The 22,832-nt window shown below is 51.5% G+C and overlaps 2 protein-coding genes across 3 annotated transcripts in view; both read right to left on the reverse strand.

Moving 5' to 3' along the window:
• Nucleotides 1-76: 76 nt before the first annotated feature.
• Nucleotides 77-5,119, reverse strand: DHRS13 (dehydrogenase/reductase 13). Its single transcript, XM_052658501.1, has 5 exons — nt 4,930-5,119; nt 4,699-4,817; nt 3,526-3,649; nt 3,029-3,340; nt 77-1,054 (listed from the first exon to the last, which is right to left on the reverse strand). Exons 1-5 carry the CDS (start codon nt 5,054-5,056, stop codon nt 603-605), a joined length of 1,134 nt encoding a protein of 377 aa, XP_052514461.1. The 5' UTR covers nt 5,057-5,119; the 3' UTR covers nt 77-602.
• Nucleotides 5,120-7,854: 2,735 nt separating this feature from the next.
• PHF12 (PHD finger protein 12) overlaps nt 7,855-22,832 on the reverse strand; it is a 38,491-nt gene continuing 23,513 nt past the window's right edge. Inside the window, exons 5-15 of one of the 2 annotated variants that reach the window (XM_052657149.1) lie at nt 21,728-21,848; nt 20,400-20,532; nt 18,331-18,495; nt 15,605-15,763; nt 14,186-14,981; nt 12,870-12,995; nt 11,894-12,037; nt 10,965-11,063; nt 10,184-10,266; nt 9,489-9,627; nt 7,855-9,121 (exon numbers count right to left, since the gene is read on the reverse strand). In XM_052657149.1, coding sequence (XP_052513109.1) covers nt 8,787-9,121; nt 9,489-9,627; nt 10,184-10,266; nt 10,965-11,063; nt 11,894-12,037; nt 12,870-12,995; nt 14,186-14,981; nt 15,605-15,763; nt 18,331-18,495; nt 20,400-20,532; nt 21,728-21,848 — 2,300 coding nt within the window. In that variant the 3' untranslated portion in view covers nt 7,855-8,786. Of the gene's footprint in view, nt 9,122-9,488; nt 9,628-10,183; nt 10,267-10,964; nt 11,064-11,893; nt 12,038-12,869; nt 12,996-13,462; nt 13,548-14,185; nt 14,982-15,604; nt 15,764-18,330; nt 18,496-20,399; nt 20,533-21,727; nt 21,849-22,832 lie in introns of those variants that run through there. The other variant, XR_008200998.1, reaches the window with a different exon arrangement.

Below are 22,832 nucleotides of genomic sequence, written 5' to 3' on the forward strand. Positions count from 1 at the left end.
CCTTCCACCTCTCAGCTCCCACCTTACAGCGATCGGCCCTGGAGCCAGCCCGCTGGGGGTTCCAGTTTCAGCCCCCGCGCTTACTAGCTGGGAGACCTTGGGCGAGTCCCTTATCTGGCTGAGTCCCTCACCTGGCTGCTAATGCAAAAAGGGGATAATGAAACTACTTAGCTAAAGGGTCTAAAAGGACCCAGCTGAATAATCCTGTGTTGGCAGTGCATCCAATTACAAATTCCCATGCCCTATTCTGGGGCTGATCGGCATGCCTGAGGGTAGGGCCTGGAAATCCGAAATTCAAATTCCTGAAAACCCGCAGCAGATACACTACGTCCCACCTCTCAATCTGGCATTTCCCTTCCTCTCAGGGAGAAATAATCACCCTTTATTTCCTTCCACGAGGAAACGAGCTGTCCAGGACATACCTCGAAAACCGCGGAAAGTAACCATGGATGCAAAAATGGCACCTCTCTCCTTGCCTAGTGCATGGCCCGGCACACAGCTAGGGTTTTAAAGGCCCACCAGGTGCTCTGGAAAGCTTCCAGGTCTGCGTGTGTGTGTGTAGGAGTGGGGTGGGGGGTGGAGTGGGGGGGTGGGGTGGGCGGTTAGCAAGCCTGAGGCTCAAGTTCAGCTTTAACCGGAATTCGACGCGTGACTGTAGACCAGTCTGTTGAACTCTGAGGGATGGGGTAGAGATCGGAAGCCGTGGGCTCCTCGGGGTGGGGGCTGCTCGGAGAGGATGGAGTCCCCGGGTCCTCAGGCTGGGAATCTTCATCAGATTCGGCATCCTCCCCAGGCCCAAGCCCTGCTAGCTTCCTGCTGGCCTCCCACAGCCGGTGAGCTGCGCGGTCGTCTCTGGCGGCTGGGGGCACTTCCTCCACGTGGCAGTTGGCGAAGTACCTCCCGCTGAGGGGCTCAATGCCTTCCTGCAGAGCGCAGTACAGGGGTGTCTGGGCACCCCCTCGCGGTGCCCGGAGCACCAGCCAAGCCAGGGGGCGCAAAAGTGGGCGGAGCCATCCAGGAACGTGGCGCAGGAAGAGCTCCGAGTTCACTGGCCCTGTGGACCGGAAGAAAGGAAGTGGCAGGGAAGACGACCGAAGACGACCGTGGGTGAGGGTCTAGGGTAAGAGGCAAGCACAGGGCTACTCAAAAGGAGTGAAAAAGAGTCCGGTCCCAGGGAAGCCAAGGTCGTATTAACCAGGTAGTACTTAGGGACCTGATAAGCTGACCTCACACGTTTCTAACAGCAAGCCACTTCTTCATCCAAGCTCCTTACACATCCTCATCTTCCAGATATTGCTCATGCTGTGTCCCTGCCTGCTCAGTCACTTCAGTCATGTTCAACTCTTTTCAACCTTATGGACTTCTCCCATGGGATTCTCCAGGCAAGAAACTAGCCTGGAACAATCTGTCTCCATCTTTTTTTCTAGCTCATCTTTTTTCCTGTTCCTTTGTGTTTTATCTTTTGGCCTCCCCCAGTGGCATGTGCGATCTTAATTCCCCAAACCAGGAATCAAACCCTCATCCCCTGCATTGGAAACATGTGAAGTCCTAACCATTGGACTGCCAGGAAAGTCCTCCTGTTCCCTTGTTTAACCAGCAAACATTTATGAACACCTACAATAGACCAGCCACTGCTTTGGATATTAGAGATATGGAGTCTAATAATGGCTAGCTATAATTATTATTATCACTATTATAATTTTAATGAGCCTTAGGTAATGATTGTCTAATATTCGGTATAGTATTATGGGTCAGGCAGATCTTGTTATCCGGCAACCTGTTCTCTAAGGCAGGGATGGGTCTTCAGTTCAGTTCAGTCACTCAGTCGTGTCTGACTCTTTGCGACCCCATGGACTGCAGCACGCTAGGCCTCCCTGTCCATCACCAACTCTGGGAGTTTATTCAAACTCATGTCCATTGAGTCAGTGATGCCATCCAACCATCTCATCCTCTGTCATCCCCTTCTTCTGCCTTCAATCTTTCCCAGCATCAGGGTCTTTTCCAGTGAGTCAGTTCTTCACATCAGGTGGCTAGAGTATTGGAGTTTCAGCTTCAACATCAGTCCTTCCAATGGACATTCAGGACTGATTTCCTTTAGGATGGACTGGTTGGATCTCCTTGCAGTTCAAGAGACTCTCAAGAGTCTTCTCCAACACCTCAGGATGGGTCTTACTAATTAGTAAAATCACTCAGACTGTAAGAATGCTTCTAGTGGACCCCTAGACCCTGGATGACCCAGCCTATCTCTATACCTCATCTCTTGCCACATTCCCTTCCTCACTCTGCTCCAGCCACAGCAGGCTCTCTGTTCTTTCTTAAACACACCAGGCACTTCTGCCTCAGGACCTTTGCATTTGGTATTTACTCTGTTCTTTTACTCTTCTCTCTAGAATGCCTCACAGGTCATTCATTTCCTTCAAGCTTCTACTGAAACATCACCTTTTCAGTTACATCTTCCTTGACTGCCATAGATAAATATAGCACCCCCTGTCATTTCTTATTCTTTTGCCAACTCTGTCATTTCTTAGCCCCCTTTCCCTGTCTTATCTTTCCCTGCAGCACTTTAAACACCACCTGTCATTGTAGACATTTATTAGCTGTCTCCTTCTATAAAGTAGAATGTAAACTCTACAAGGATGAGGTCTTTGTTTTGCTCACTGCTACATTCCCTGTGTCCAGATTAATGCCTAGAACATAGTAGGTACTCACTAAATGCTTCCTGAATGAGTAATTATTAGCTAACATCATCAGTTCAGTCATGCAGATGGCTCCTTGGGGTGAGACCCTAGGCCTTCCTCATTGCCATGCCTTACCCAGCCTTCAGCATCTGAGCTTGTGGTGTGAGACAAGCTCAGACAAGGAGAGCCTGGCTTCAAGATCAGCAAGGAACAGGCCTCTCTCTGGACCAGGCCTCCTTCCTGCTCTGAGATTCTGTGGCTCAGTGAGAGGCTGGGGGAGCAGGGGAAGGGGCGAGGATGGGAGAGGGGAAATAAGAATGAAGCAGAGCAGCCAGAGAGACAAACCTCACCTGGGTGGGCTGCATAGCAGGTGACGCCAGTGCCCTCAAGCTGAGTGGCAAGCTCCCTGGCGAACAACACGTTGGCCAGCTTACTGTCGGCATATGCCCGCAGCTCCTGCCGCCAGCCCACCACTGGGCGGTCCAGGCGTGTGAAATCGAGGCGGCCTCTGCGGTGGGCAGCAGAGGAGACCACCACCACACGGCTGGGGGCGCTTGTCTTGAGCCGGGGCAGCAGCAGGTGCGTCAGCAGGAAGGGGCCGATGTGGTTCACACGCAGCAGCAGGTTAAAGGGCTCCCGGGTCCGGCCACAGGAACTGATCCCTGGGGTAAGGGCTAGGTGTGAACAACTGCTCCAGAGGGATTCTTGGAGGCCTCAGCATCCCCCAGGTGAGATAGTGGTAGGGGGCATCCTTCCCACATGTTTACCAGTCCCTCGGCCAAGCCTGCCTGGAAGGGTCGGCTGCCCTGGGCACCCTCCCGCCCCTCTGCAGGTCGGCTGCCCTCACCGGCATTGTGGATGAGGATGTCCAGCCGTGGCTCAGAGCTCAGGAAGGCAGTGGCAAAAGCCCTCACGGAGGCCAGACTGGCCAAGTCCAAGGCCATGAAGATGACTTCATTGTTCCCGCTCTCCTGTGGAGTGGCAAGAAGTGGCCTGTCATATGCACCCTTTTCTTCCTTCTCCCCGGGCACCAAATTCTGAGAGCTCAGCTCCTGCTACTAACTCCTTCTACTAAGATCTACCCCAGGCATTAGAATGCAAATCTTGACTTTGCTTATTACTAGAGTGATACCTTGGGCAAGATACTTAATCTTTCTGAGCCTTAGTTCTCTGTAAAATGGAAATAATAATATTACTGATAGTTATTGTGAGAATTAAATGAGTTAATATATGTAAAATCTTTAGAATACTGCCTGGCATGTAGTCACCACTCTGTAGGCACTTGCCTTTTTTTTTTTTACTTGCTATTATTATTAATATTATCATACCTTCTGCCCATTATTGTTTACCCTAAAATCTACAACGGACTACTCACTGGTCTCCTCCAACCCACTCTTACCCCCTACAAACCAGGTGCCACAGAGCCACTTAGGGGTTCATTCCCAAAAGTTATTCTGAAAGTCCAGTCCCTGCTGAGAACACTTCATCGGATCTCCACTGTCCATTCTATGAAATCTGATCTCCTCAGTAGGGTCTATAAGGGCCCTTTGAACTTGGCCCTGGCTCAGAGAGTTCAGCCCCTTCCTTTTGCCTCTTCTCTGCATACTCCATACTCCGTGCTCTGGCCTCATTAAACCTTTCAATCAGTTTCTCAAATCAGACCATCTGTCTTGCCTCAGGGCCTCTGCATATGCTCTTCCCGCTGCTGTTCTCTTTCCAACTTTCATTAAACTCCACTGTTTCTTAAATGTATTAGAACAGCGATTACTTCCTTCAGATCTGGTGTCCCTTCGCTGCGTGACCAGAGCACCTGTGCACCCTCTTCTCCATTTGGTGAACCGGGCTGCATTGTCTTTTAAGGGACTGGATACCCCCGCCCACAATTCTCCAGCTGCCCGGCTCTTTTCTGTGTGTGTCCTCGGTGCTTCCGTCCTCTGTTCACCCTCCCGCCAGGCCCCGCCCTCCCCCAGGCCCCGCCCTCCCTCCAGGCCCCGCCCTTCAAGGCTCCGCCTTCCCTCACCTGGCGGAGGTCGAACGCAGCGGCTTCGCCGCGCTCCCGGCTCCTGCAGGCCAGCACCACGCGAGCTCCCCGGCGTGCCAGCTCCAGCGCCGTCATCTTCCCGATGCCGCTGTTGGCGCCTGAGGAGGGTGGGCGGGAGCCGAGCTGAGGCGTCAGGCCCCCGCCCCACCGTCCCGGCTCCCCGCCCCGCGGTCCCGGCTCCCCGCCCCCTGCTCGCCAGCCAGCACTCACCCGTGACCACCGCCGTGCGGCCCCGCAGGCTGGCGAGGCCGCGGCACGGCGGGGCCTTCACCAGGTTGTAGTAGACAAGCACGTAGGCGCCCAGCAGCAGCCCCACGCCCAGCAGCAGCGCCTCCATGCTGGCCGCACCTCCGGGCTCCCGCCCAGGCCCGGAGCCGCCTGGATCGCTGCCCGGGGGGCTGCGGGCTCTCCCCGCACCGGCCTAGAAGGGCGCCTGGCGCTCTTCGGCTTGGCGAAGGCGGAGGCGGAGGCGGGCGGGAGACAGGGCAGGGATGTGTGTGCGTGCGTGTGTGCGTGGGCCCTGGGAGCGCCCCCTAGGCGTGCGTCTGCGTCCTCGGGGTGTGCGCTGGTGTGAAAACCTAGGTGCCTATGTGCGTTTGCGCCTGGGAGCGCCCTCTAGGTATGTACACGCACCTCTAGTGAAGGTGCTAGCTTTTTTGGTCTGTGATGTGCCCATGGATCCTGTGATCGTCCTTTAGGTTGTGTGCGTGCCTCTGGATCCTGTGTGCGCGCGCCCGCGTGAGCACCTTGTAGGTGTGTGAGTGTGTGGGCTTCGAGCCCCTCCAGGTGTGTGTATGCATCTGTAGTCCGTCAGTGTGTGCATGAATGACCGTCTTCGCGTATATCTGTACTCTATGCTGGGTTCTGTAGCGGAAGACTTGCAGGAGGGGGTTTAGCAGACGGATGGGCTCTGGGTGTCAGTCAGTATGTAGCAGTCCTTCCCATCTGGAGAGGGGAGGGCGCCTGAATGCTGCTGTGTCTGACAGTCTAGTCCTGGATTCTTTGCCCTCTGTGAACAAGTCCATCAGTTCCTTATCCTCTTATTTCAGCCCTCAGCTTCTAGGATCTTCTCAACCCAGGGATTGAACCCAGGTCTCCCGCGTTGCAGGCGGATTCTTTACCAGCTGAGCCAGCAGGTAACGCCTCAGCTTCTAGGATTCTTTCCATTTCTTCCCATGGAGGTCAGACAGGTGACACAGTGCGTGCAGGGTGGCACCATCAGTTCAGGGCTGTCAGGATTAACATATTCACTAGCTGTCTATCTCCCCACCTCCTCATACCCCACCAGACCCCTCCTTTATATATATATATTTGGCTGCACCGGGTCTTCTTAACTGCAGCACGTGGGATCTAGTTCCCTGAGGGATTGGATCTGGGGCTCCTGCATTGGCAGTGCAGTCTTAGCTGCTGGCCCACTAGGGAAGCCCTCCACCCCTCCATTTCTGAAGGGAAGCAGGAAGAGAGTGTAAAATCTGTCCTCTGATCTTCAGGAGGAAATTTGTCTCTGGAGTGATTCTGACAGGTGGGAGAAATAGGTAAAGAGGCTTCAATACTGAATAGACGTGATTATGATGGCTGAGTGGGTGGGGACAGCTAGGGAGGCATGGGTAAGTGTATTATTTCTGGCCAGGTGACTTGCCAGGGGAAAGGAGAAATCCAGTACAATTTAGCACCTGTTGTTTGGCACTCACAGCATGCCCAGTAGTGCAGGTAGCCTTGGAAATACTGAGCAGAACAATGTTTCTGCCCTTAAGGAGTTCACAAGGCCCATGGGGGAGGAGAGTGGTGGAGGCAAAGCTAGAGGGGTGGGTGGAAGCCAGGGTCAGACCACAGATTCCAGCCATTTCCTGTTTAGCTGCACCATGGATTCAGCGTTTGTGTCCATACTGTGGGATGAGACTAGGGATAGAATGTGAGTGAAATAAATGGATGTGCTCTCCACCCCCGCCAAAACAAAATCCTGACATGCAATCAGGTACCACGCACTCTAAACAGCGCTGGCATGCATGCACACAGCTGTGTTCTCTAAGGAGCAGGAGATGGTTTTCAGGAAAAACTTGGCAGATAAAGTTTCTTAAGTATAATGTGCAAGGAGGATTAGTTTGTTTAAATAAGAGGGAGCTTAGAGGCCTGAGAATTAAGGTAATGGGTGAACTCATCTGTCCAGGGGCTGCAGTTGTAAGCTTGTGACTGCAAGTCGAGTTACTTGTGGCATGACTGAGTCTAGAGACTGAATTTCTTTGTTCTTTAGACATTTGAAACAACAAACTGCTCCACACTAGATTCTAAGCTCCAAGAGGCAGGGGCCACATCTGTCCTGGTGATTGCCCACAGCAAGTTACTGAGACCAAGATCCAAGGCCTGGCAAAGGCTGGGCACTGGAGGAACTTGAGTGATACTTGAATAATGAATTGCTCCATACCCAGCTAGGGCTGAGGGGGAAAAAAAACCAGGTGTTATGACTTCTCCCAGAAGAGATGGAAAAAATGATAGCAAATAACCGGAGGAAAGACAGCCCCAACTGCTTGGGTTAAAGCTTCTGGAGCAGAATGCAGAGGTCTCATGCTCTTATTTAAAAAAATATTTTTGGCTGTGTGGGATTTCTCTGCAGTGAGTGGGGCTGTTCTCTACTGTGCTGTGTGGGCTTCTGATTGCAGTGGCTTCTCTTGTGGTGAAGCATGGGTTCTAGGTGAGGGCTTAGCTGCTTCGAGGCATGTAGGATCCTCTCAGACCAGGGGTCGAAGCCAAGTGCCCAGCTTTGGCAGGCAGATTCTTTACCACTGAGCCACCAGAGAAGTCCAGCCATCTCCTATTTTAATGTCTTGGTTTTGGAGCCAAGAGGAGCAGGGATCAGTACTCTTGGGATTCTTGAAGAATCTGATCATATCAAATGCTCAAGCCCTCTGAATTCCCTCAAGTCACCCACAAAGCCATATAACAACCTGTCGTTGCAGCTGAACCCCTCCCCTTCCACTTGACCTTCCCACCCTAGGCACACTTTTCTCCAACACCTCGCCTCTCCTGACTTCCCTGGGGACTGAGTGAGACTTGTTCAGTGGGGCTGTGGGACCAGGGCCTCAGGACGGTTCCCTCTTAAGGGTGATGACAGGTAGGACAGACAGGCAGAAAACATAATTTGAAGTATTTTTGTTTTTTTATATACAGAATACAGGAAAGTTTCTGTAAAGTCTAAAACATTACAATTACTATGTACATCGGTACTAGTTGTGGGGATGGGGGGAAAGGAGGGAGCCAGGGGTGGGAGGAAGAGGAGAGAAGTGGCAAGAGAACAAAAAAAGGAGACAAAACAGGTTTACGACAAAAACGTTTTTGCTACAATAGACAATTTGAAGAAAACGCTCTACCACATGTAGCACTGTACACAGTTTTTAAAAACATTGAAAAAATGTCATCACTAGATGTATTTACACAAAATCCAAATACACTTTTCCTTATTTGAAATAAAATAAGATGGACAGCCAGAAAAAGAATTCATTTCTCATTTGTCCATAATACACAGTAGCTACCTGTAGTGCAACCGCTGCAGAAAGGGAAAATAACCTGGAGGGTGGGAACCATGGAAAGAGGGTGGGTACGATCTTTATATTAAATAAAACAATGATATTGTATAGATTTTGCTGTATGAAAACTGTATTTTTTTCTTTTAATATAAAACTATTGTCACTGCCACAAAATAGAACAAGTTTCTGATTATTTTACAACGGCGGGCGAGGGGGAGGGAGCAGGAGGTGGGTGGGGAACGGTTTTGTGTTGGAGGTGTCCAGACCATCGGCCTTCCCCTCCCTGCCCACGCTGTTCCTCAGCTCGGTCTGCCGCTTTCCCATGAAATGTTGAGTACAAATATATGTGCAAATGCCCCCTAGAACTTGAGAAAAGAAAAAGGATTTTTAAAAAAGTCAAAAGGTTTCTTCATTTCATGCAAAGATTGTAGTCGAAGGGTTTCTGGTGGAGTATAGAAAAAAAACCCGGGCTTGGTTTGTGTACATTTTTGCATTGCAGGAGTCTTGGGTGGGGTGGACGGGCGGGTGATGGGGTAGCCGCCAGTCCTAGGGAACGGAGTTGGAGCGCAGCACGGGGCCCTGGTGGGGCTTGAGAGAGAGCTTCTCGGCCAAGACCCCATCTTGCAGCAGGCCGGCATCGCCTTTGGGCTGTTTGGTCGCAAACTCAGTGATGCTGAAGACAAACTGCAGGCACCCCAGCTTGATGTAGCTGCCGTGGTGCAGCAAGGCCGTGCCCTCCCAGCCGGCCCCACTGCCCCCAATCAAGCTCGAGCTGCTGGCTTTGCAGCTGCAGGGTCTCCGCTGCGGCCCCTGGGCCTGGGAACTCATCATGGCTGCCTCTTCACTTGGCTCTTCATCCTGTTTCTGGTGCCGGCGGCGCCCTGGAGAGAGGAGGAAGGTCACAGGAGAGGGACAGTGAGCAGCCAAGCCCTACCTGGGCCGCTGGCCAGCGGGGGGCCCCTGCACCGCCCCACTCTAAAACGCTGCGTGACTTGGGGTGAGGGGAGCTCAGAAAGGAGGGGTGGAGTCCGAGGCTCCGAAGGTAGTGTGTATACCCATGGGAGTGCACAGCACGTGCTTCTCCGTGGCCTTTCCGGGGCCCATGAGCAAGGAGAACCTGGCCAACGGGACTGGGAAGGCAAGCGACAGCAGGTCATGGCGGCGAGCCACAGCCACCCTGACTGAGGCATCAGAGCAAGTGTCCAAAAAGGGCAGGCTCCGTGGCCAGAGGCCTCTGCTCCAACTTACTGATGACACTCTGCACTTTGGCAACAATACTGCTTGGGGGGGTTGGCGGGGTCTTCTCAGAGAAGTCACATGAATACAGCACATTGTCCACCGTTGTCCCGTGCTCACTGTAGTTTAACAGCTCATAATGTTTGGTATTCTGAGGAGGAGGAGGGAAGATAAGATGTGTGGTCTGCTGCGTGGGGCCTGGGGCTAAGGGGAGAGAGGACACATGGAGAAGGCTGTGCTGCTCTAGCGGGGAGCTCCCTCCTTCCTTCCCCATCACGCCCTGCTGCCCTGCCCCTTCCAATGGGGCTCAAGACTCATGTCCTCAAGAAAGCTTTCTTTCCTACCCTCCCAGTACTCTGCCTCCCTAGCACGGGCTCCTGGTGAAATGACATTCACTGGCACGTGATGACGACAATGATGAAACCCACAGCGACACGCCTTGGAGGACTTGGTTACTTCCATGTTGGTCCCCTCGCCCCGCTTTAGGGTGCCTCGTCCCTCCCTGGACCTGCTGACCCACCTCAGGAGAAATAAGGGCCCTGCTCCCTAGGATGGATGCCCTTCACACTAAGGCTCTTCTCTTCCGGGAATGCCAGGGAGGGAAGAGAAGGAGAGGACCCCATCCCATTCCCCTCACCCAGGGCACTGAACAAAACCCCAGTGCTGGGAGACGCCTCAGGTTGGCAGAGCTCTCTGCCACCCCTCACCTCATCGTAGAATATGCAGGCGTGTTTCCCGGACACGTAGTTACAGTGACCATAGTTTGTAAGGCACACGTCCATGTCAGCTCCTGCAAGGGGCGGAGGGCGGAGGAGAGAGGAAAGGAAAGCGAAGAACAGATTGTGAGGTGGATGTGCGGGGGAGCTGAGCAGGGTGGGAGTTAGCTTCTGGGCAGGAACTCAAGGGACAGGTAAGCTCGGGGCCCTCTCCTTATATTTTTGAAGAAAAACTGCTATCTTTTTTAACCCACTGTAAAAGAACAGATGTCCCTGCCAGCTCATGTGCTTCAGAACATGGGATGCTGCCCAGAGAGGTGCAGGGTGATCTCCATGCGAGCACAACATGGGGTGCACGGCCCAGAAATCGCATCATCTGAGAGAAAGGGACCTTTCCAGGCTAAGGGCTTGCCTGTCCCTCTGGCAAGGTGCAGGGCTCAGTATGGGTTACATATGTGTCAGCCCCATCACTTCTTCAAAGGTCTCCAGGGACACAGCATGTGCCGCTGCTCAGGTCTTTCCTGCGCTGTTGAAATGCTCACTGGGCAGCAGTCAGGGCTGACTTCTGGGCTGTCTCATGCCACATGGGGCACAAGGCCTGAAGCGGGAAGATGGCAGCTGACAGTCCCTTTTCTTAGTCCCTCCTGTCCAGACATCTGCTGGGTGAAACCAGTCCACCCTGGAGAGGGTGTCCCTCCCTTTCTAGCCTCCGTGGGTCAGGGTGTCCATCTTCAGGGCTGGAGAGATTCAACGCCCCTCCCACCTGGCTTACCTGTCCCGATGTAGAGGGTTCGATAGCACATGTTCACAGCGCCTCCCAACCCTAAGAGGGGGTAGAACACAGCTCGGGCCTGTACTTCCCTTCTCTGCACTGCAAGGCAAACATAGGGATGTGACTGTTCAGGAACAGAACCTGGGGCCCAAACACACATCAAGAGAAGCTGGACCCTTGGTCAAGGAGAAAATAACCCCACTGGATGAGTCATCTTTCCAAACTCACACCTGACACAAAGCTGCTGCAGGGTGTAGCTCTCTCACCCCACTTAACAGCGTTTCCCACATGGGGGAGTAAAAAGGACCATCTCTGAAGAGGACCATATAATTCAAGGATGATAGTACTTGAAGCACAAGGGCTGCTGGTTGGTTTATCAGGGATATACCAACTGATATTATAAGGGAGGCCGTGCAAAACCCCAGAAGGCACAAACCAATGTTCCTCTAATTTTGAATATGAATCACCCAGGGATCTTGTTAAAATGCGGATTCTGATTCCGTAGGTCTGAGGTGGGGCCTGAGCTCTGCTAACAAGCTCTTAGGAGATGCTGATGCTCATGGTCTGAGGATCCCACTTCTAAGCAGCGAGGCTTTTACTGGCTAACGCTCAAAGGGCTGTCCTAAGCAGAGCTGGCCTTTTGGAAAATCCTTCCAGCTCAAATACTGAGAAGCAAATGAGCAGAAAGCACATCACATACACCCAAAGGCACTCCTAGCTGCTTTGTGTCTCACAGGGATGAGTAACAGCACTCTCCCGAGTCTGATCTGAAAGTGGTGGTCGCCATCTCCTTTCTGCTTTTGAGAAAACAAACTGGTATTTTATTAAGCCCAGTAAAGGCCTGCATGGAGGACTGAGATTCTCCGTGGAGGGGAGATGGCTGCTCACATGCAGAGGGTGGACCTAGAGGAGTGGCGTGGGATGCGCACCTTCCGTGTGGTGCCCTCCAGAAGCCAGCGGATGTGCCCCGACGCTGCCCGGTGAAGCTTGGACCCGGGAGGGGAAAAGCTGATGTATTCTCTGCAAGGCCAGAAACTTGATCAGCTTCTCGTCCAGCATATTTATCTCGATTTCTATTAACCAAAGAGAAAGATTAAAAAGCAGCTGAGGAGGAAATGGAATGTGGCAGTAGGTGAGGGTCACAGAGCCAATATTTCAGCATTCCTAAAATCCAGCCAAGTGATTTTTCTCAAACGACTCAGGGTACAAAGTTGTACCAGGGCCTGGAGCAGAGCATCTCACTGGCCCTTCTGCAATGAGGCCGCAGGCAGCCTGGGCAGATGCCCTCTGTAGTGGGGCAGCTTAATGTTAGGTACAGCGATCCACAAAAGTGGAGCAAGACACCATTTGGCTACCTGGGATGAGTGGAAGCCCCGATGTCTGGTACTGAGGCTTGGACTTTCTAACCTCCCTGCCCACAGAGATCAAGGACTGCTCCAGTTCTCCCTGACTTCGGGGGTTTCTCACAGACGAGGTTCCTCCTTTGGGAGCTCCTGGTTTTATTCAAATCCAGGTGATCTGCCTAAAGTGATTTTCTTCTCTTCTCACTGGTTTAGCTTGGCTCTGCGCTCCCTTTGTCTTTGTTATGTGTATCAGTTCAGTTCAGTCGCTCAGTCGTGTCGGACTCTTTGCGACCCCATGAACCACAGCACGCCAGGCTTCCCTCTCCATCACCAGCTCCCGGAGTTTACCCAAACTCATGTCCCTTGAGTCAGAGATGGCATCTAACCATCTCATCCTCTGTTGTCCCCTTCTCCTCCTGCCTTCAATCTTAAAAGGCAGAACTGGAAGAAGGGACTTTCTTTCCTACAGTCCTCCCACCTCCCCGCCCCCTAAGATCAGGGCCCCTTCTGCCCCTTTGCAATGAGCTGAATGCTGCACAGGCTCAGCGGCTCACTCACTCACCTCCATTGACATCCATGAATGCTCGAAGTGAGTTGGTGAGGTCCACCATGGCAGTAGAGTTGGCTGGGAAAGAGGGTACGGTTAAAGCGCTTCCTATGGATAACGTGCCGGGGCTGACCTTGCCATCTGGGGACGGAGCAGGAAGACTGTTACTTACGTTGCCTGAGGGAAACCCACCGGTCCAATCCCCCACTTCTGAGACAGGCCTGGATTTCGGGCCCAAGGTGATGTTCCCTTCTTGATCCTCACCCCATAGGCTCTGGAACTCCTAGAGCTAAAAACGTGTGGTGAGGAAGGGCAGGTGGAACGACAACACACCCGGGCACACGGGAGTCCCCAGAGCACGAGAACGAGTGACATCTACTGCTCGGGGGGATGTGGTGGGACAGCTTCGTCCTCTGGGCCATGACTACCTCCCGGCTGCCTCTGCTCACTCAAGTAGGTGGTGCCTGCCCCTGCAGCTCCTGCGTCCTGAAGTGGACTCACAGGTGCCAAAGCTAGCCAGGCTGGTATTCAGAGATAAACAGGAAGAGAGCCTGAGAGTAGGGGCCATCCTGGGACCAGGGGCCCCCATGCAGAGAAGTCACAGTCACCTGGTCACCGAGACTCCCAGCTGACTAGGAGGCCAGTTCAGTTCAGACAGGAGAGACCACAGGGGGTTCCAGCAGCATCTGAAACCTGGTTCAGATGCTGGGGTCAGCAACCTTCAGGTCCTGAATGCTGACGGGGGACAGCTGAAAGAGCGAGTCTACACCCGGCCCAGGTCACATTATGGGACTGCCTTGTAGAATGTGGCCCGAGTGCAAGCGTTCGGGCCAGAGCAACCTCTGCGGGCACCCAACTCTGCCTACTCTGGAGGGCAGTGCTGTTTTCTGGCCCTGCCTTCCCTGACATGGAAATTCCTTCAAACGAGCGGTCTCACAGAATCTGGAATGGAGTGGATCATCAAACACTGAGGCTGTAACCCAGAACCTCAGGCTGACCACGGCAGCTCCCGGGAGCCATCTGCTCTCCTCTAAAGTGATGGGACAAAAAGCCTGGAGAGCGTGGGAGGGGAGAGTCAGGAGACCCAGGCTGCAGGTCTACCCCTGCACTGACTTGGTAGTTACCTTAAGGAAACCACTTTCAGAGCCTCAAGGTCCCACCTTTAAATTAGGGACAAGTTAACAGGCACTTTCTCTTCTATCATAGAAACAGGGGGAAGGACAGTTAATACGGAGATCAAAGTCCTCTGGAACATTTACAGGGATACAAGTGTTGCTTGAACCTTAAGAGTTATTTGCCAGGAAGAGCATGAGAGGCTGAGCTGCACTCACCTGAGGATGGCGCTGGTGAGCAGAATCGTTGGTTGGCTCCTGTGGCCAAGATACCATCACCTGCTGCTTGGGGGGGAGTGAGCACCCGGGTGGCATTTGGGGGCGAGCCCAGTGGCCTTGAATCTGTCAACGGAGGTCCTATCTGGGATTGGACAGTCTTTCTTTGCAAAGTGCTGGTGTTCTCGATGCTGGCACAAGAGCTGGGAACGGAAGGGGGTAGGCTTGGGACAAGACCCACACTCCTCTGGGGGCAAGAGCTGGGGCCAGTGGCATTCTCTGTCTTCACAATGATGCCGACGGTGTGGTTCTGAAGCCCCCCAGCCGCTGGTGGCGTGAGGGGCCGGGGCCAGCCTTGCCGGTGTGAGAGGCCTGGTAGGGGGGTGTTGGCGCCTGGAAGTCGCCGGGGGTCCGTGGAATCAGTGGGGCTGCTGTAGAGGTGTGGGCCATTGGCTTTCACCTCTGTGTTCACCGGCCCGTTGGCAGTCCCACAGGGGGCTTTCTTGGATTTTTCCGCACAAGAGCTGCAGCTGATGTCCTCTAGGGTGGGGGGTTGGTGGGGTGGAGAGCAGCTCAGGGAATTCTGGGTGCTAAGCCCTGAGGGGCAGGACAAGGGGTAGTGGGAAGGTGGAGGTGCCTTGTCAGCTGTTTGCAGGGAGGTGGTGATTGAGCTGTCAGTCACAATAACAGGCTTAATATCAGCCTTCTCTGTCTGTTCAGAGTCCCAATGCGAAGGCATCTGCTTAGCAGATAAATGTTTCAATATGCTGCACTGGAGCGCAACAACACTACAGAGCCACTGCAACGGAAGGAGAGGAGAGGAGAGGAGGGTGAGAGGCCTGGGAGGCGCTGGTCCTTCCTGCCACAGCGGCCAGGGCTACAGCAGAGCCGACAAGCACTGTTTCCGAGGTCCCATCGCGAGTGCCCAGAGAGGGTGTGCTTGACTCCTGAGAGGATTCCATCTCCATTCCCAAGCAAGGCTTGTCGGTACACACTCGGCAGGCAGCAGCCTGGTCAGCAGGGCTGGGGGTCCCCGTTCTGACTCTGCCCTAAGGCTCACCTCGTCACCAATATCCAGCAAGGGCCCAAGCTCCTGCTGTGCGTCCAGCAATGCCACCTAACTTGTCTAGGTCTACTCATCTCTCTCTGCAAGACGGACGTGCCCGTCTCACAGCACCCTGGGGACTGGCGGAGAGAAGCAGACCAGGTGACTCTGTAGTTCTCTTACTTGCCTCAGGATCTGAGCCAGAGGGTCTCTCTGGAACGGTCAACTCAGGGGGCAGGGCGGTGGCAGTGGGGGTAGGGGCTCAGGGTGGGGGAGGGTGGGGTGGTAGAAGATGGGGGTGAGAGTGACTTCCAGTGACAGCCGCGACGAGGTGGAAGGAAGATGGGGTGTGGAATCCCGGCCCTGCCTTCACTCACCTCTTGCTGCTCTGCCTGGGTGGCTAAGTGCTCAGAGTTCACAAGGTGCGTCTGTGATTCCTCAGGGATCCCATTGCAGATCAGCTCCCCATCCCGAATGGCCGCAGGGGCAATGAGAGGGGGTGGGAACTGGTACTGAGATTTGATGGCATCGGGAACCTGTCCAGGACAGAGAGGGAGCAAGGAGAGGATGACAGCGCCCACACACCCGGTGGGCTCTGCCCGGGCCTCGTCTGTCTGTGGTGCCGATGCCTGAGGGGAAACCATCCACTCTGGGGTCCACCTTGGACGATGACGCACAGTGGGCGGCTACTGCTCTGTATCTCCATCTCTGTGACTCTCTCTCTCTCTCTCTCACACACACACACACACACATACACACACACACACACACGAGCCTGAGAAGGCAGAGAACTAGAAAAAGCAGCCATGTCTCCTCCTCTTCTTCATCAAGGTCCAAGGCCTGCAGAAACCAGCTTGTATGCTGCCTTCTGTTTTGGCCTAAAAAGTGTAAGAGAGACACTGGACAGGGCTTTAGAGTGGTACTCTAGGCTCTTACTGATCAGCATCTAGCCTGGGAGGTGAGTGAGCAGTATCTGAGAAACAAAAAGTTAAATAAGGCCACATTCACTGTGGAAATGCTCAGAGTGAGGCCTGTCTGGTGATAAGCACTCGATCAATGTCAGCTGTCTTCATCCATTCACTCACGACTCATGAGACAATTAAAGGCCTCTTTGCTGCACAAAGATGGACAACACACTCTGAATCACCACATGTGTGAATGAAAGAGTCACACAAGCCAAGAGTCATTCATACATCCAGCCAACATTTATTGAGTACCTCCTGAGTCTGTGCACTACGCCAAGACCTAGAGATCCAGAGACGAACAAAATGTAAGCCTCGCCCCTCAAGGAGCTCACAGTCTAGTGGGAGATGAGCCCAGAAAGATTACAATATAATGTAATGGGTCCTAGAAGAGAGGATGTCTAAGGAGCTGCAACAACAACTACAAAAGAGTGTGCTTACTTTCGTCTGGGGGCCAGGAGCTCAGGACTAGGGAGGATTTTGTGGGAGGGCAGTATTATCAGTTGAGACTTGAAGCTGAGGAGAGGCTTCCAGGAAGACGAAGGGGGAACTACAGGTAGGGGAAGTGGACTTGGAAAATGTGTGAGAACTAACAGATTTGGTGACCGAGTCCTTACGGAAATTAAGGGAAGAAGAGCTGAATTCTGGTTTGAGGGACTGGGTAGGGATTTCAGTCATTCACTGAACCAGGAAATACAAGAAGAGGAAGAACACATCTGGAGGCAAAAGACTCTTGGTCTTGGGCAGATCAAGACAAAGGTGCCTGAGGGATGGGCAGGCAGATGCGAATCTAGTTACGAGAAAGGCAAGGAACACGGAACTGAGAGCTGGCACGTTAACAGTCGTGGTCAGTGCTGTGGGCTTGTCTGAGGGCATCCAGGAATGGGGCAGTAGCTAGACTAAGGCTGCCCCTGAGAAACAGGGACCCCCCAACAAAGATATGCAGGTCTCGGCTGATTTTGCCTGCACGACTGTATGTCAAGGATGAAGGCCAAGTTCCAGAACAGAGCTGGAGCAGTTCTCTGCCGCTGTCCTCTGGTGCTGCAGGCCTCATTTCCCTCTCACACTAAGAACAAAATGCTTTTCAGGCGACTCATACCCTTGGATTCTCCTCAAGAATAGGGACACATTTCAAAAGGGGGAGGGGCATCAGGATTCTATCAAGGCCCCCTGGCCTGTTCACTTCAGCAGCCAGGCTTTCTTTCAGATCCACATGGTCAATCACACAGCCCAGACTTACTCTTAGATGTCTAAGTAAGGTCTGAGGTGTGCTATCTTCAATGGGCAAATACATTGTACCCCTGACTGCAAATACCTTTATTTAATTTTGGAAAACTGGTGTTCCCACCAAAGCATAAATATTTACAGTTAAGAGTTTGTTACACAATTTTCAACAGTCAACATCTTGCTAGTGCTGACACCCAATAGAAGTGACAGAAGTGGTGCGAGTGATAATTTTAAGTGTGGCTGCCACCAAGTGGCCACATTTGAGAACTGCTGGTTTCCCTTGGTACAGGGGACTGCAGGATTATTTCAAAAGAGAAAAATATATACACGGGTATATAGTGTGATGTTCTCTAAGTTAAATGAATGAGACTGATCAGTTTAGGAGAGACAGCCTCAGAACTACCAAATGCTTTCCAAAGAAGGAAATACTCCTGTCCATCTCTGTAGACATATGTTAGCAGTTGTCAGACACATAGAAATGTTGATTATTCCAACGCCATAATTTTTTTGAATATTGATGATATATTAACAGCAGCCCCCCAAAATGGATTGTGCCTCACTTTCTGTAAGGGATTCTGTTTAATCACCCCCTTAAACATTTCCCCTCACCAGACAGCTCTGAGAAAGGGGCCACCTAACAGAAACAGAATGAGTGCCAGGAGCGGGGATGGTAACAGCAGAGCACACCAAAAGCTTGGTGGGAGGGGCTGAAGAGTGCTGATCCTCAAGAGAACTAGAAACCTGGCTGAGTCTCCAGGGCCCCCTGCGGGTTTCCTGACCACCATAAATTGACGGCTGCATTTGTCACTTGCCATTGAGCTTCAGTCTCCCCCTCTGCAATGGGGACCCCGACCCTGTCTACCCAGGAAGGCAGGCAGACAGCACTACCGTGCCCGTGCTGGGCTGTGGCTCACCTTCAAGCTTCTTCTTTTGACCGACTGGAGCATGCGGCGGTTGGGAGGGTGCTTCTTGTGGATTCGGTTCAGGAAGTCCACTTTGACGACGTGCTGCGAAATGGTGTCCTGGAAACGGTCAAACACCTGGCACCGGTTGCTCAGCGTCATGTTCTTCTGGTTCAGCTGGGGACACAGCAGACACATTCCTGCTGTGAAGCTCAGCTGCATCACCCTCCCAACTATCTCTATGTTAGAGGAAGAAAAGGAGCCCTCGGCCCAATGGGCTCCTTTCGTCAGGAGCTGGTATGTCAGTACTCCTGTCAGAGGCCCGGGAGATGTGGGTGAGATGCTCCCTTGGCCCTGACCAGTCTAGTTCCTACTCCCTAGAGAGGTCCAAAGGGGACAAGACACGGGGAATCAGCCAGGAAGGGCCCTTCCAAACTCAGCCTCTGACGGTCCTCTTTCCAGCGCACAGGTTTCAGAGCAGATGCAGGCCTTGGCCCTAGAGAGCGCCAGACTCCTTTCCTAGCAAGGGCCTCTCTCCCACCAGAAGCAGGACTGTTTTCCGTGTGGGAGCTTGGCTGACACGTGAGACCAACACCAGAATCCTGCCCTATTCCTCCTCCATGGCACCAGGGAGCATTCGTGAACCCACCTGGGTACCAGAGCCTGTTCTACAGCAGGCAGAAAGCCTTGGCCTGCTCTCAAGAGGCCAAAGGGAGGGAAGGAAAAAAGTGTGTGCAGCAGCCTCCAGAAGGCATGGAACAACTATGCCTCTTTTCCTTTTCTATGTCTGGTCCCCCATACTTTAATTAAAAGAAAAGATCTATATGGCAGCTTCCTAATTAGTAAATTAGGAAAACTCCCTATGCGGCTAATAAACAATCACCCAATTAATAACCCTTCATCTACTGAAAGGCTGCTCTTACAGATTCACATTTGGGTAGTCTGCTCATGACTGTTTTTCTTCTAGTTCAGCAGGAGGGAAAACGAGACACTCACACTGAGTCTTGGAGAGAGGCTTCCTCCTGCATAACCCTTCTGAGGTGCATGAGTGAAGTGAAGAGGGCCAAGCACGCCCTTTCTCCCTTATGAGCAAGTCTATAACTGAAGTTCCTCTTAGCACAGAGCAGAGAGCACCGGTGTGCAGAAGGCCAGCAGTCATTCCACGGTTATCACCATTTGATACGGTGATGCCTTATGCAATTACCCTTTGAACCTGGAGAGGCTGATCTTATGAGAGAGTTGCTCTGCCTGAGGCCCTCTCTCATTCAGCCTTCTGAGGGACCGTGCTGATTAGGAGATGTCCTAACCCTCTAGTGGAGATAGGAAATTACAGTTCTAGTCTGGCCCTGGGAAGCAGTCTGGAAAATGTAACCAAGTCTCCTGGGAGATAAGATAATAGCATCTCATACCATTCATTCATTCCACAGCTTTGACAAAGGAAGAGAAGGGCAAGGGCCTCGTCGTGTGGTGTGTAGGACAGGTTAGGTGCTCAATAAATGACTGTCTGGAATACCGTTAGTTATCTGGGTCAATTCTTCACTTCTCCAAAGTTACTGGGCAGTTACCTGCCAGTGCTGTAAGTATTTTAGAACTTTCTTAGTTTGTCCCCTCTAAAAACAGGCAGCAAGAAAATATGGGAGACTTGTGGCTGATTCACGTTGTTGTATAGCAGAAACCATCACAACATTGTAAAGCAATTATCTTCCAATTAAAAATAAATTAAGAAAAAGAAAATATGGAAAAGCACTGATTTGCATAAGGCTGGATCTAATATACTCCCTTTTGAGGGCTGTAACACCAATTGCTTAACTCATTACAGAGGAAATTATTCACGAACAATCAAGTGCTAATGGCCTAAGTCTGCCCGTGCCACTGAAACAAGGCATTGTGGGAAAAGGCAAAACGCATGGCCAAGGCAGGCAGGTGACAGTAATGAGAAGTGAGTAGGATGGTCTGTAGGAACCAGCACCTCAGAGACTGGAGTGAATTCTGGTACAAGGCTGACAGTACTATGCTTCCCACTGAATGGGTCCATACCCTGGCTGTGCCCACACAGGACCAACGGACACTGCCGTGCTTACCACCACATGTTCGATGTGATTCGGACACATCCACCTGCCCAGGGGCATGGCAGTGAGCGGGGGCTCGAGGCAGTCCATGTGAAACAGGAGGGGGCAATAGTCACACTGGATGAGAGGGGCCACGCGACAACTCCTGCAAGAGAGAGGTAGGCCATTAATACGGCAAAGCGAGAGAATTCACATGAACTCTGCCCTGTGGGACGGCTTCCCTTCCTTAATCCTAGCCGTGTTCTTCCACACTCTCCTCCCCAGTAATTCAGTTCCATTCACCATTAGGAAGATGGATGAAGCTGGGACCCACCACTGGGCTTCTCATCACTCTTCTAAGAGGAATGCAGAGAACTGAATGCTCATTTGGAGTAGAGCTAAAGTGGCTGTCGGAGCAGGAATGATCAACGCTCGGTACCTACTGGGGAAGACCGCCAACCCTGCTCTGATCTTTCTACTCCTTAACAGAAACCAATTACCTCAGTTAAAAAAAAAAAAATCACTAGCAACTTTTCCAGAGTCTCACACTACAAGAGGAAAGGATTTCTCTTCCACATTAAGCACTCAGCAAAACTGACAACCAGAGAGCACTGTACTGTGAAAATGCTTTTGCTATGTACTCATGTAAGCACAGTTTGAGGGAGGGCGTACATGCAAATACCAGTTATGATTTGCACCTATGATACCCCAGCAGTCCTGATACTTCAGAAGTCCTGAAGTTGCACCGGAGCTGCAGTGTGGGTCTGGCTCCTGTGGAACATTTCTCATTGAGAGCTATTTTCTCTTGCTATCCTGCCTTTCTCACACACCCAAGCCAGCAAGTCCAGCTTCAGTAACTGAGGCAGCTGGTTCCTGTCACTGCGGAGATCTTATTTGAAGGAAACCAGTGTCCCGGGGAAGCTACAACTGGGGCAGCCTAGAGGCTTTTGGAAGTCATCCAGTCTGATGCATGCCAGCTAGGATGGATACTTGTACTATTTTAAAATTCATCTTTAGCATTTCAAAAATTATTAGCCTTTCTCTCAGGGATGTGTGTCTTGGCTGGCCAGAGTTCTTCCTGCTAGCTAGTCTAAATATCCCATGCTTCATTTTAAGTCCAACTCCTCTCGCTTAAGCCTCTATCAACATGGTTTATGGTACTTCTGCACCATGACTGTTCAAGGATTTCTTTTCTGGAACACTCCGGGCTCTGGTCAATTAGTCACTCAGTCTCTTTGTACTCATACCACCAGATTACGGGTTACCTCTATTTAACATACATGGTTTGGAAGAGGTGATAAAAGAGAGAAAAAACACTTGCTGAATATGAGGACGAGCCCTCTGCTAGGGAAGAAAAATACCTGTTACACGTGAAGCAGACTTTGACCGGTAAGGGAACAAGACCATTGTGATCTAACTCGTGCTGTGTTTTCTTAACGTTTTTCCCTGTGGTTTCCTCCTTTCTTCTCCTCTTGCTGGAACCTGGAAGAGAAACTGGTGGTGCTAAATGTTCTCTGGAGGCAGAGCTCCTAGTCTGGGGTATGGAAACAAGAGTAAGTCAGAGGAACGGATGTCAGTACAAGCATGTGCCATGGCCTGGACACAGATCTCTTTCTGAGGGCCCTCCCTCTCCCGGGCTGGTTTCCAGTGAGAAAAAGAAAAAGCAGGAGAAGGGAGACGTAAGTCAGAACCATGATCACGAGGTTCCTTGTTCTGTGACAGAAATACATCCTCAGTGTTTTGCAAACATTAAGTGGTCAGCAGCCTAGGTTAGATCCTGGCAAGTTAAGAAACACAAAGACCCAGGTCAAATGGTCAACAAATTCTGCGGAGTTGCCTGAGGAAAAGACTGTAATTTTACTTCATTTTAACAGAAAGCAGAAAAGCTACAATTCTGTATGCATCCTACTGACCAGCAGGCTTCCTATGCCTGCCGATTTCACTTTCTATGGAAGAATGTTTTTTGATATCAAGGAGAAGCCATGACTTAATTACAAATTTTTTTAAAAAAGGGAATGGAGGACAATTTATAATATCCATCAAGACTACAAGTGCATAGTTGCATAGTTTTGACCCAGCAATTCTATTATTAGTAATTTATCCTCCATACACTCGCTTGTATACAGTGATATATTTACAAAATTATTTGTTGAAATACCATTTGTTGTTCCTAACAAAAGGTTAGGAACAACCAGGATGTCCATTAATAGGAAATTAGTTTATATAATGCGTTATTATGCAACCATTAAGAAAACTGAGGAATGTCAACATTAATATGGAAAGATATATGTAAGTATGCTATTTAAGGGGAAAATGATAAACATCTGTATTGGCTTCTAAGAGATACATGAGAACCAAACAGTGGTTATCTATGAAGGAAGGTGGAAACTGGGCAACGGCGGACAGGGACAGGTGGGAAATGTTTTATTGAAATTCTTACATTTTTTGAGTTTTGAACTATGTGTA

This window comes from Budorcas taxicolor, chromosome 19 (genome assembly GCF_023091745.1).
Source record: "Budorcas taxicolor isolate Tak-1 chromosome 19, Takin1.1, whole genome shotgun sequence".
Lineage (NCBI taxonomy): Eukaryota > Metazoa > Chordata > Mammalia > Artiodactyla > Bovidae > Budorcas > Budorcas taxicolor.

What these genes read in the sequence shown, in the direction of transcription:
- DHRS13 (XM_052658501.1), bottom strand. Translation starts at nt 5,056, where the DNA reads ATGGAGGCGCTGCTGCTGGGCGTGGGGCTGCTGCTGGGCGCCTACGTG. An exon ending in CATCCTCATCCACAATGCCG is followed by an intron (nt 3,341 to 3,525) that starts GTGAGGGCAGCC and finishes CCCTTACCCCAG; the next exon opens with GGATCAGTTCCTGTGGCCGG. An exon ending in CTGCTATGCAGCCCACCCAG is followed by an intron (nt 1,055 to 3,028) that starts GTGAGGTTTGTC and finishes TCCGGTCCACAG; the next exon opens with GGCCAGTGAACTCGGAGCTC.